At 39.3% G+C, this 14114-nt stretch overlaps 1 protein-coding gene across 1 annotated transcript in view; it reads left to right on the forward strand.

Annotated features, from left to right (window-relative positions):
- The window catches only part of fam20ca (FAM20C golgi associated secretory pathway kinase a), a 43566-nt gene extending 31899 nt beyond the window's left edge, over window positions 1–11667 (forward strand). The window contains exons 4-10 of the mRNA XM_003452872.5: window positions 3907–3999; window positions 6540–6655; window positions 7797–7977; window positions 8122–8231; window positions 8312–8393; window positions 9338–9397; window positions 9991–11667. Coding sequence (XP_003452920.1) covers window positions 3907–3999; window positions 6540–6655; window positions 7797–7977; window positions 8122–8231; window positions 8312–8393; window positions 9338–9397; window positions 9991–10249 — 901 coding nt within the window. The 3' untranslated portion in view covers window positions 10250–11667. The remainder of the gene's footprint in view (window positions 1–3906; window positions 4000–6539; window positions 6656–7796; window positions 7978–8121; window positions 8232–8311; window positions 8394–9337; window positions 9398–9990) is intronic.
- Window positions 11668–14114: the final 2447 nt, after the last annotated feature.

Here is a 14114-nt window from a genome sequence, read left to right on the forward strand (position 1 = left end):
CAAAAAAATACATACATTACATTCAATGTAATATGTGTGTGCTGTACCATTAATCCCAGCCTATATTATACAATGTGTCTCAATGGCAAAGCCCTGTCCATGTCTTCTTAGCCACCTACCCACAGGACAAAGGGCAAGACAGACAGACAAACAAGCCTGTCAGAGGAGGGCTGAAATCTGCTGTGGATTACCAATAGATGACAGATCTCCCATCCATCCTCTCTCTGTCTCTCCTGCTCCTTCTCCTATTCTCTATTTCGAATCAGAATCCAGCTAACATTACAAAACCAGATTAGTGGGGGTATATGTAACAGTTGCAGTTGTAAATACAGACAAGATATTACTGTGAAGTTGGTGTTTGTGTAATGAAAGCATACATATCCTTAATACCTAGATTAAGTGATTTTCTCACAGGCGTCTCACAGCCTCTCACACACTTTGCCATTTTACAGCTTATGTGCAAAATATTTGAGCTTATTAAATATTCTGTGATTTATGTGCTACTTTCTTTGAGTTTCACTGCTTTAAAGAAAGTGTGATTCAACTGTTCACGTAACAGTTTCTGAACTGAGATTTGGGTGACTTGGATGGAGGTTCGAAAAGCTTGTTTCACTAGAAAATTTAATGGCTACCATTTTCTTTACAAGTAACAAAGCAGAAGCATCTACAGCTGGACTGTTTAAACCTTATGAGACCCAGTGTCCTCATATGGAGACATTACATTTTGACTTTTCTATACCTTATAGTTCATTCAGCTCAGGGAAGTGTTTTATCCTTTATATGATGCTGGCATTATTGTGTTGTGCTCTAAAGGGCATACTTTCTAGAAAAAAGGTCATGCTTAGTTTTTATACTTTATCAGATCCAGTTAATCCCAAATAGCTGGGAGAAATTAAAAATGCATCACAGTGAAGAGTGCAGACCTCAGGAGGATATAGATAGTTTCACAGAAACATTCATCACTCAAAAAGTTCTTAAATCTATCCCAGTTTTTTATGTTTTCATCAACTTTTAAGCACTTTTTCTGCAATCTGAAGTCTCTTAATGATTCTGTACTTTTTGTTCATGCCTTCAATGAAACCTTCTTTTTTTTTCTCACTTGTTCTTTTCAAACATCTGATTCCCCTTTGATAAATTTCTCATTCTTTCATGCCAAGAGTCCTACACTTGCATATTATCTTTTATATCTAAATGTGAATCATCTTGCGTGTTCTTATTTTAGCTTCCAGATACCTTTCAAATAATTCAGATCATGAAAGGTTAACTTGATTTTAGAACATTGCGGTAGCTTCACATACCAATAAGTTATCAAAAACCATAAAAACAGCTGTAATAAATTAGATTTAAATCATGACATAGCCATTTTGCAAACTTAGGTTTATGCCCATTTATTAATGTTCTTAGAAAACACTGTATGTGTAAAGCCTTACACATGTAAGTTTGAATAATTTTGATTGTGGCTGCATGTGGGTTTTTTTCTATTTCTGTCTGTAGGTAGGTGATGAAGATGAATCATACCTAAACATCCTTTTCACTTTGCCTACACCTGGCTTGTAAAACCAAGCTAAACACTCTTTAATCTTTATTTCACAGGAAAATATGAACAGAGATGTTTATTTCCTCTCATCAGTTTAATGGTGCTCCAGGTGGTTGAGTTTCTGTCTGTGGGTTTGTCTCTACTGCCCTCTGTCTGTCACAAACATGCATCATCAGCCTGGCTCTGTCCGTGTGAGTGTGTGTGTGTGTGTGTGTGTGGAAAAAGAGTCTGGGACACAGCTGTTCTTCTCAGCCCTCCCTCTCCCATCTTCCTCTAATATAACCCTCCACTGTGCGGGCCTAAGCTCATGAAAGAGCATTAAAACGGTTGAGTCAGCACAAACTGAGTCCACATAGGCAAGCAGTTCAGCTTCATCATGCTCACACATTCTGCTGAACTGCATACAGTAGGTCTGCTGTAGCCTAATCACACAAGGCTTCAGATAAAAAGCCTTTTTTATTATCAAGGACACTCACTGATAAAGGGTCTACACAAGTGTGAGAGGAAATTTGTTTGAGATTTTGAATACTGTTTGCGTATGCAGATCTGTATCGGTGTATTTGTGCCCTGTGTTATAGGTTTTCCATCACACACCTACCATAGCCTTTTATCAGAAATGGTTTTGCAACTCGGCGATGAAGTAATACCCAACAGTCGGGTTTATGTCACAGTCGTTTTTTTACACATGGCGGAAAATGAAACCAGAAGCAGAAATATTATGCATGCTTAAAAAGCTTGGAGCAAAATATATCTTCACGGCTACTGACAGAAGACAAAAGGCTCCCTCGCTGACTGCCGATAGAGCAGAGCAACTTACTGTAGTAAAACTTATCATTTACATCTCTGAAGCGCAGCTTTCTGGGTTCCCAAGCTGTGTCCACAAACCTGATTATCTATGATTTTATTTAATCCATATTTAGCCAGGAAAAAAGTAAAACTGTTGAGATTAAAAATCTCTTTTACAGTAGTGTAAGTGTATGGATACCCATCCGAACACAGAAACAACCAGAATATACACTTGAGTATCAATAAAAATGAATACTTCTGTAAAAGAAATTGTCTAATGCCAGAGAAAAGGTAATAATATTATTACTTTTGGTAATTATAAGCGCATTCAAGTCATTTAAGTCCGCCTCAATTGCAAAATATTTAATTGACGTCACATTGAAATCAGTGTGATGACTCACAGGGTCACCTTTAAAAACCAAGACTCCTGCTGCTGTTTATTCAGCTCCCTCTCCACTTACACGGTATCTTTTATCCCCCGCCCTGCACCCTGAAAATGAAAACACCATTACTCCCCTCCCTCCTCCAGGTTGGAAAGAAAGGATTACAGTGGCAGCAATTGATTTATGGGTAAATGGCTGCTTCCCTGAAATGTAAAAGAGAAGGAGGACAGGTCATTTTCTGTTGTCACCGCTTCAGATTTTCAAGAAAATAGAAAGGGTGGAGCAGGGATAATGTGACACTCTGCCCTTAAGTCTGAGAGGAGACGAGACGAGAAAAAAAAACAACAAGGCAGGGCAGAGCAGAAAGTGGTAATATTCGCAAGTATGTGCGTGTGTGGATTGTGCAAGCAGAGGAGTTATAGCACAGGCTGTTGTCAGGTGCATCAATATATGTGTGGTTTGGGAGAAAAACAAAGAAAGTGAGTGAAAGTGGAGAGATAATATTCTTCTCCCAGACGGGTGAGCAGACAGTGAGAGCCAAAGACAAAGACCGGCACAAAGAGGCTTCTAGCATTTCCTGACTCAGATCCATGGCTTGCTTGGCAGAGATTCCGAGTTTTTTGTGTTTGCTGAGAGGAACTGAAGGATGCGAGGGAGAATCTCGTGCAGCTTCCCTTCAGCAGCCTTGTCCACACAGGCTTTACAGTCGTATGAGTCAGATTCTGGCCTAGAAAGGGATGCAGAGGCTTAGATGAGTTTGGCCCTGCAGGAAGCAAAAATCTGATGAAAGTTGAAAAGATTTGCATAGACGGGAAGAGAATGTCACGAATCAAAAGGCTGCATAATTCAAATTAAAACACATCTGATTCATAAACTGACTTGTTTATAAGATCAGCCTCCTGATGAATTATCTTGAAAAGAAATGAAAACATTTTTTTATGCTACTTGTCATTCAGAATTTTTAATGCACATCGTCATGTTTCCAAGCAAAAATAAATTATATATATATATAAAATATATGTGTGTGTGTGTACACATACACGCACACATACACATATGTATATATATATATATATATATATATATATATATATATATATATATATATACATATATACATGCAAGGAAATCACATTTAAAAAGCAACTGCTTTGATTTCTCCTGCTGATGCGGTGCTTTATGCTGTGTTTTATCTTTCAGGCAGACGCGGGAGCAGGAAACGCCTCCAGATTTCTTCTATTTCTCCGACTTCGAGAGGCACAATGCTGAGATCGCTGCTTTTCATTTGGATAGGTGAGTTTTCCATCTTTTACCACTCAACTATAAAAAAAGAAAAGGAAACATACATGTGGTGCCAGAATGTGACCCATGTGCTTCCCTACTGTGCCCATTTTCTAATCATCCCTCACAGTCTGTTCCAGAAAGAATGACGGGTCACACCAACAGCGACTTTTACCCCATTATAAACCGGAGGTGTGCCATAATGGACTTAAACTGTGAAAATCTGAAAGGGATTAAGTACACGAGGGATTAGATAACACGCCAAAAGCAGGGATCATCTCCTCTAGTTGGTGCTGAGTATATTGATTTCAGCATGATCCCTTGGCTCTGAGGACTTAAGCTGACAAGGTAGAAAAATATATCAACAGAAGAGCACTCAGATTTGATCATTTGGGATTCTGGGACAGGATGATAAATGGACTACTGGGCATCTTAGGATTTCTTGAGGGTGCGATAATTATCTGACACATGCTCACAAACACGCAATCTCGCTCTCTTTCAGATGAGATCGCCAACACATGTTCATCTGGGTAGGCAGATAGAGCCAAATAGGAAAATCGCAAACATGCCATTACACCCAGAACATGGTTATTTGCTGCAGGGAGGTGGTGCCTGTGTTACCCTTAAAGAGCTGTTTGTTTTTAGGTCACATTCACCATGTGGGGCTGCCTGTGAGTTATAGTGCAGCTGCCCGACCACTGCAGCCTCTGGATACCAGACTGAGCTACTACTGTTATATTACTTTATATTGATGCAGAGTAGGAGGTTGTTTGACTCTGCTAAAACTAGACACTTCTTCCAATTTGTACCACCCTGTCTTGAAGATACTAGGAAAAGTAACCGCTTTCCAGTGATTACTTTCAAACCTCAGGGGGATTTGTCCACTGGTTCTTTGCCTACTGTCGTGCCATCTGTTTTGAACAATGTATGACTCAAGGGTGTGTAAAAGGTGGAGTGTACACGAATAAAAGCTTGAGTGTGCTCTCAAAGAGACTACACACTGGCACACACATGCATGTAGAAGAACAGGTGCTCTTTTGTCGTCACGGCCCAAAGTGACGGTGCATTTTGTCGCTCCTGAATGCTCTCCTCTGTGGGCTTAAGTTTCGCCAACTCTGTTCCACTGAGCCTGTCTGTGTGTGTCTGTCTGCTCCCAGGAGACTTAGCTTTAGTTTCAAATAGATCAAGATCTATTAGACGGCAAACATATAATGGGAGAGGCTAAACAAGGGTTGAATAGGTGCCTTATGTGACATAATATAAGAAAAGAAGAGATTGAAAGGTGGAGACAGAAAGGAAGAATTGGGCCAAGGAACGTAGAACTACCCTGATCTGAATACTGGTGGTGAGAAAAGAACGTGATCATGTGAATGGTCTGTGTATATCTTGCATTGGAAGTTAAATAAAGACAAAAAAGGTGTCCATAGGTTTAAATAAATTGATTTTATTTTGGTGCCATTCACAGGGGGAAACAGATTGTACAGTAAAGATGATTAATTTATTGCTACATCTTGAATGCTGAAGTCATAAAAATGATGTCATGTAGTGTAAAATTTGACTGGAAGTCACTAAATATAATATCAAAATATAGAAAAACTCCTGATGTTTCACTTTGCCCTTTTTATTCATTCACAAATGGACTTGTGTGAAGGGACAGAGCCATGGAGTGTCTCTCACAACCCTCTGGTCAGCCCCACACAACCACAGGCCCATTAGGGACCTCGTGCATATTCATAGAACCAGAGTTACATCTAGTAACAACTGCTTTTTCTAACTTTTACAGCAGTTTTTGCAGCATGTATGACACATTTTAACCACCCATCTCAGTTGTGTTTAAAAACAACTGTCGCCATCTGTTTCTTATTATTATATATTAATATATATGAGTCTGCTTCTACGAGACACACCTATGTAAGCAAACAATAAGTGTGAGTGAGCCTTCAGCAGTTTGTTATGGAGACAGAGAAAGATTCTAGCTACACGTATGCCTCAACTGCATGACAAAATCATTTCCTGTCCCCACACAAAGACGGTTTATGCACACAAGCTGATCCAGACTGGATGAGTTTTATTAAATTATAGTTTTTTTATGTGTTTTATGGCAGCAGTTTATAAATGTTTCAACCTACCTTTTTATTTGATCGAGCTCATAGTATTAATCTCCAGAATGACGCCTTCTCACATGAAAATATTTCCTTTTAAGCCTCTGTTGGCATGCGTGTATCAAAGATAAAGTGCAAGCAGGATAAAAGAAGAAGTTCAAAGCTGTTTGTTAAAACAAAGCAGGTGCTCAACGTTCAGAGCTCCCTTGCTTTGCTGGAAATACTCAGCACTGCCTGGAGCACCACAGGAGAATGAGCTGCAGGCTGAAGTTGCTCTGTAGCATCATCTGTTCAGCACAAAGTAAATTTTGTCAGATGGTTTAAAGGCATTAAAATGTGGACCTGGTCTTCCAATTTGCCACTATAGCAAAATCTGCTTCTGTGCATCATCATTTGTGTTTAAATACTGAATGATTTGCTTTTTCTGCACTTCTTTCTTTTGCTTTATAGGATTCTTGACTTCCGGAGAGTTCCCCCAGTAGCAGGACGACTGGTGAATATGACGAGAGAAATCAGAGACCTGACACGTGATAAGAAGCTGTGGAGGACCTTCTTCATCTCACCAGGTAGAGACTCTGGTGGCCTCTGCAGCTTGGCAGAGAGATGCAGCTACTTGACTGCATCATAAATCCAACTTGGAAACAGCACAGAGCAACCCTAACTCAGTGACTTATCTAGTAAGACTTCAGTTAAACTGTAAACTGTAAAGTGCAAACTGGAGTACGAACTTGTAGCTTAGGGTAGTGTCAGTCACTGTGCCCTGGTCTGCTCTTTAAAGTAATGAAAATGCCAAGAGTGGAAAAAATAAAGTAATATAAAGCTATAGCCAGAACTCTCCACATGGTGGCACTGCAAGACAATACACAAACCTCATCAGTGCAGGAATTAGGATGTTTTTTTTATAGAAACACTCCAGCATCTAAAAAAATAAAATCTTGAAAAAGTCAGTTTTTATAATTTCATTTAAAAAGATAAACTTTCACATTTTCTGTGTTCATCACATGTAAAGACAAATATTACAAGACTTTTCTGAGATAGTAAGCTAGGTTTGGAGTAAGCTAGAGGTCAGTGCTCACAAAATGCTATAGTGAGGCAAATTAAAGAACCAACACATGTGTACTTCAGATGTTTGGTCACCCAGAAAAAAGTAGGGTTTGTTGGTTCTTTTTTTTTTTTAGTTTAATTTGTCAGTTCCCTGTATCTTGGTCATAGTCAATATTAAGTTATTTAAAAGTAAAATGTTTAGATTAGAGACCTTTCTTAAGAAACATCTTTTCAGTAAACTGTATCTAAGGCAAAAACAAAAACATCACACTTAAGTGGCTAAAATCAGAAGTTGTGATGACAGAGCTGGCATTGTGTGTAACGTGTTTAAGATGGATTAATGTGATGTAGTGTAAGAATTCATTGTCTGTTAAACTGCAAAAAGGCTTTCTTTTGAAATGTAGAATGATTTATTTCTCCTGTTGTGTTCACTGAACGGCACACTTGGATACAGTGAAAGCAGAGTGGTAGCCTGTGGTCTAATGCTTATGCTTGTTTACATCCTCTCAGCATGAGGGCGTGAATAAAGTTTTCGCATGTTGTCTTTGATTGTACCGGGGTCAGCGGTTCCTTATCGCCGCCATTAATCATTTTCTCCTCTGTGTCTGCATGCGAACTAAATCAGCATTTCTAAATCTGTGCCTTCACTTTTTCTTTTGTCAGCCAATAATGTCTGCTTCTACGGTGAATGCTCTTACTACTGCTCCACCGAGCACGCTCTGTGCGGCAAACCGGACCAAATTGAAGGCTCACTCGCAGCCTTCCTCCCAGACCTGAACCTAGCCAAACGCAAGACCTGGAGAAACCCCTGGAGGCGCTCCTACCACAAACGCAAGAAAGCAGAGTAAGAAAACTATACTGAGGCACTACATTCATATATGTTTGTGATCACAAACATGCCTTTAGCCAGTCCAAACATATGACTAATTACTGAGTCATTAAAAACAATTACTCATTAAGTATTAAGAGATTTTCTGCATATTCACAGGTGGGAGGTGGATCCAGATTACTGTGATGAGGTGAAGCAAACACCCCCGTATGACCGAGGCACTCGACTGCTGGACATCATGGACATGACCATCTTTGACTTCTTAATGGGTAAGGGGAAAACCGAGTAAACATTAAAATGATAAAAAGGTGTATTTGTGACTTCTAATGTGTCATATCCCCCTGTGCAGGTAACATGGATCGCCATCATTATGAAACTTTTGAGAAGTTTGGAAACGACACCTTCATCATTCACCTTGACAATGGAAGAGGGTAAAGATAGTCAACTAATTTAAAAGGGTCTGTCTTGGTAACCGGTTTAAGTTTGATCTACTTTGGCAACAAATGAATGAAAACATCGTTGTTTTGCTGTTAGTAGCAGATTATAATCAGTAATTAAGATAAATTTGCAGTATATGTAACTTTGCGCATAAAGTTACATATATATTCTGCTTGGTCTTGTATGTGTGCAATTCCAGCACACACACAAGTACTCAGATTTAATGCCCAGGATTATCACTGCTCATCAGAGCTGGGTCTGAGACAATGACCCAGAAACCAAACAGCAATACGAGTTCACAGCTTCCAAACCCGACAGTTGTGTATCAGGTCAGGAGCCTAAAGAGGAGGATTCCAATATTTTTTTCTGAATTCACTGGATCGTGAGCAGTGAACAGAATACATGCTGAAAGAGATACAGCACAAGTGCACAAGGGAGTCATCTAAAAACTGGAAGCAGTGGAAGCAATACAGCCCCACCTTCTGTGACTACCTAGGGTGTCTGCAGAGGTAGAGCAGGTCATCCAGTAATTGGAAGGCACCGGTCTGCATACCAAACTATTGTTGAGCAAGATACTGAACCCCAGTTGCTCTCCAGTGGATTCATCAGAGTGTAACTGTTAGATAGAAAGAACTTGGGCATAGAAAATAGTGCTTGTGTGAATGAGGCATGTTGTATAAATCGCTTGGAGTGCTCCAGTAGAGTAGAAAAGCCTACAAGATTTAAATCAAGTATGTTTTAGTTTTATTGTTATGGCTCTAGCTGCAGAACTTTGTGACCTTACCTCATAATCGTTCTTGTCATTATAGAATGTTTTTAAAACCATTTCAAGAGGACATTTTCACAATTAATAACGAAATAAACTCGAAATTTGTCTAACAGACAAAATCCACCATTGTGATAATTCATTCTTTTTTCTTTATCCCCACACTTGCAGGTTTGGAAAGCACTCTCACGATGAGCTCTCCATCCTGGTACCTCTGAGTCAGTGCTGCAGGTAAGATTTTAGTTAGTCAGTGAATGACAGTCATTTTGATAGGTTCCTTCTTCTCCTCCTAGCTTTAGGACTAAAGGGGGCTGATCGCCCCTTTAAACAGTCATATTGTGGATAAAAACAAACAAGTATTGAGGTCAAATCCAGAGATCAACGGTCCCCGTGGAATAAAACTTCAGTTTCGGACACACCATATGATTTGGTCTAGTGGCACGCTGAAACAAATAGGTTTGTTAGTATGAAATAAACTTTTCACCTTTATTCTTCCACAGCATGTCTTTGGGTTTCTTCCTGTTAAAAGGGAGTTTTTCTTTCCCACTGTCACCAAAGTTGTTGCTCACAGGGGGTCATCTCATTGTTGGGGTTTCTCTGTATTACTGTAGGGTCTTTACCTTAAAATATTAAGCACAATGAGGAGAGTGCTGTTGTGATTTTGTGCTATATAAATAAAATTCATTTGAATTAAATTGAGAAAAAGTACTAGTTGGTGGGTTTACTAGATTCATGTGTTTTATGATCATCGTGTGAAAGATAAAAAGTTTCTATTTTCTTAAGAGATGGACAATAACCCTTTTTTTCTTTTCCACCCTTTCAAGGATGAGGAAGTCAACTTACCTGCGTCTCCAGCTGCTGGCCAAAGAGGAGTACCAGCTGAGCTCCTTGATGGAGGAGTCGCTGCTGCGTGACCGCCTAGCCCCTATTCTAATTCAGCCTCACCTTCAGGCCATGGACCGCAGGCTCCGGCTGGTGCTGCAGGTCGTGGCTGGCTGCATAGAGAAAGAAGGATATGTTAATGTTGTGGAGGAAGATCTAGTTGGGGACACAGCCACCCACAGGGGCCCGGGCCACAGGTAGTGAGTGCAAGGAGCTGACACCAATGGACCATGGCTGTTCAACTAATGGGATTAGACACACACACACAAAAAAAAAAATCCTACTTCTGATATCAAGCTGAATTCAGTGAATTCCAAGACTTGCCATCATTGCCTATATGGGAAATGCTTTTGAGTGTGTTTATACGGAAGAAACTGTCTACAAATACCACAAAAGACTGTCCACACACAGCACTTTGTATTTGTTAGATACAGATGTATTTTTGTTCTACCAGATGTTGTATGAGACATCAAGGAACCACTGCTGTGTTCTGACTTTGTCCTGTTTGGCCTGAGTATGGAGGGCATCGGTTTGCTTTGTGTGTTTTATTATATTAGAACATAACCAAATGAGAACCTACACTGACTAGGGAATATATGGTCAGACAATAAGCTTTATGAGTTATGACGATGTATGAAAACGTTTCATTTTTGCAAAATGTGTCAGAATTCAGTGTTTTACATTGAATGTTTTCAAGTTTTAAGTCATTCCTGGCACAAACGACAACCAGGAGAATATCAAGTTTTCCAATAATCTATATTTATAAGGTTTTTGTCTTGGCAGAAGCTCAACAACATAAGTTTAAGTATTTCACACTGTAGTTCAAACAGTACCTTCACATTGCCTTATTTCAGCTTTGTGTATTTTTTGTCACCCCCTTCCTCCCATGAAAGTTAAGCTTGCACTACGTACAGCACATCACTACAACAACGCAATATTTACCAAAAAAACTTCAAATGTTAAGACTCGGCACCACACTGACATGATGGTCACCTACATCAAATGAGCCATTAATGGAAGCAACATCACAGTTTCTGTAATGCAAACTTGTTACAGATTTTGTGTTCAAATAGCTCTCAGAGCATCACAAAAGCCTTTTTTTCCATCCTGGTTTTGCTTCCTGTTGCATTAACAAGGATACTTTTGCATTTGGATCCTATTTAAGTTGCCATTGTGTATTTTTTTTTTTTTTTTTTTTTTATGTTTTAAATGATAGGAAAAACCAATCAAGTTGCTGACGTGGGACCAGTAGAATTTTCTCTTTCCTTCTAAGAGTCCTCTGTATTGGCTAACCCAGTACCTGTGCAATGACAGAAATACAGTACTTGAATGTTTTGGGGTTGGCAGTACGGACCGGATTCACAGAGCAACAAAAGTCTGAGTGGCTGATGTCAAGTTTGGAAAACGCTTGGCAGGGATAGCGACGTTAAAATGCCAGGGATAGACACGGGGACATCGAAGTCCTTTTTTTTTTTGTATTTTCATTGTAAATACTTTGAAGATCTATCAAGCTGCACTGCACAGTGGTTTGCTTCTGTTTTCTGCTCTTGCATTGTTACTGTGAAGACCTGTTTACTAAATGATTTAAGTGTGCAATAAAAGCAAAAAGTAAGGACAAATCCCTGTGTGTCAAGAGTAGCAATGGTGAAGAGTGGACCATGAAGTGCAGAAGGACGAAGTAGAATGAGCTCTTATTGGCCAACAGCAACAACTACTAGTAAAACTAGTAAAACTAAACTCACAAGGAAACATGCAGAAGTAAAATAGTAACAGGGAGTAGGCAGCCAACTAACTCAGGTAGCCTAAGCAGAAATCCTAACAGAGGAAAAGACCAGACTATACACAGACACAGGTGGGGACACTTAAAAACAGGTATAAACAGTGAGGTAGGTCCAATCACAAAGGAGGCACATGCAAATAACAAAACAGAAAGTAACCAAAACACTGAAAGAGCCAAACCAACTGGATACCAGGGTCATGATAGCGTGTGCATGTGTTTGCATGTTTCTGCAGGTGTGCAATTTATACTGCTCTTTATTTTACGCATGGGTGGATGTAAATATGTTTGCCCGTGAGGACTAACATCCTCATAGAAACAAGGCTGGAATTACTCAAGAGTTTCCAGTCAGAACTCTTCAACCTCTGAATATTAAATGAAAAACTGTACATTCATCATTGGTGTTTAACCACTTAGCCTTCAAGTGACCAAGTGGTGTCATTTAGGACTCGGGCTGTAAGGATATTGCCATATAAATAACTGGCTATTGTGATATTTAAATTTTAAAAAAACAACTTACATTTTGAATGTACTTCTACAAGTTGTCAGTTTTACTTTTACAGAAATTGGTGTGGCATAGATAACAAAAAGCTGTGCTGGCTCATCTGTGAGTCTTTTTTTGTTTGTTTTTTCTATATATTCTTTGATTTAAATGTAATTTATCATTTCTAATAATGACATTTTAATGTTTGCAGTGAACCACAGCTAACAGACCTCGAATACCAATATTTACTGCTGCAGACGGGTTGAGCCAAGCTCTAACTAATCATAAAAATGATTGAAAACTATAATTAGAACCATTGGCACATTATAGAATATCTGTCACATGAAGAAAACAGTGTGACAAACACAAATAGAACCATTAAAAAATATTAATAGCTCATAAAGTGGGATCATAAATGACCCCACTTGGTCATTTTCATAATATAGGCTGGCAGCTTTAAGGGTGAGCAGAGTCAAATCCATACACACAACTACAAACAATTCAATTTGCATTTATGACGGCAGCATTTCACTTACAATATCCTTTTTTCTTTTTTGATACAAGTGGCAACACAATCCAAAAAATAAGTGCACAAGTGTTTGGGAGCTGAAACTCATTTGTGTAGTTTTGAAAGTTTAAAGGTTCCCCACTCGCACCTGATACATAATTCCAGCTGTCCATCTGTTGTTTGGGGCATGTTTTTTGTATTTCTTTTTTCATTGAATAATGCACCAAATGTTTTTAATGGGTCCCAGGACTGAACTCGAATCTAGATACAGCCTCTCTTACTTACAGGTTCATGCGGCCAGAGTATGTGTAAAGGTTTGGTGCTGAAATAGTACAATATATGTCCAAAACCTGAAAATAATGTTCACCAATAATGGGGACTTCACTTGCTACAGACACTAGGTTTACCCCATACCCAGACAAATGCTGACTTATGAACTGTCCAGATTTCCATTTTATCTCAGTGAGTCTTAAACGAGACTTGGCACAGATCATGTTGGTACATGTTATGCCAACCAGATTAATAGTAACAGTAACAGAAGGAGGAGTTCTTTATTAGCATCTGACTACTCTTTCAGTCTTTTTGTTGCCCCTCCAGCAGCATTAAAAAAAAAAGTGTAACTGGCGCTAAATTCAAATTATGCTTTGCCTCTCTTTTTTTTATGTAAGCTTCAAATAATCTGCAAATCATTGTTTTTCACGGCATCCTAACTTGTTAACTAAAATGTATATAGCTTCTCTATCTCTGATATAATAAAAGCAAACTTACATTTATTTAAGTGAGACAAACCCTGAACATCACATAATTTTATGTCACGTGTAAATCTCGGCTCAGTCTCTCATTCCATAGAGCCTGATTCTCAGCCTTTCATTTAAACCTTCAGTTAGAGAACGCTTTTAGTCTTTAAAGGCGAGAATATCGAGCTTTGCATTAGTCGTCCGAGCATACACAAACATACATGCACATATCCCAGAGCGCTGTTGGTGTTAAAAGGTACTAAATTAATGGTGTGCTTAATAATGGCGACTGAGGCGCTGTCCGTGGTGCTGAAATTACTGCCGGCGTAATCACAGCAGTGCGGCGAACAGCACCGCGGACAGCGCCTGGTGTTTATGTGGGGCAGCGGACGTGCAGCCACACTTTTAGGAGGCGAAGACGACTGGAGCCTTCTAGCGGCTGTGAGCTTTATCTCTGGACTTTTCTTTTAGCTGACGGTGAGTTTTTACTTTTGCCACATAACAGGTTGGTGTTTTTAAAAGTCGCAGTCAAAGGCAGATGATGGCTTCCGTGCCCGTTT

The sequence above is a fragment of the Oreochromis niloticus genome, linkage group LG4, assembly GCF_001858045.2.
Source record: "Oreochromis niloticus isolate F11D_XX linkage group LG4, O_niloticus_UMD_NMBU, whole genome shotgun sequence".
Classification (NCBI taxonomy): Eukaryota; Metazoa; Chordata; class Actinopteri; order Cichliformes; family Cichlidae; genus Oreochromis; species Oreochromis niloticus.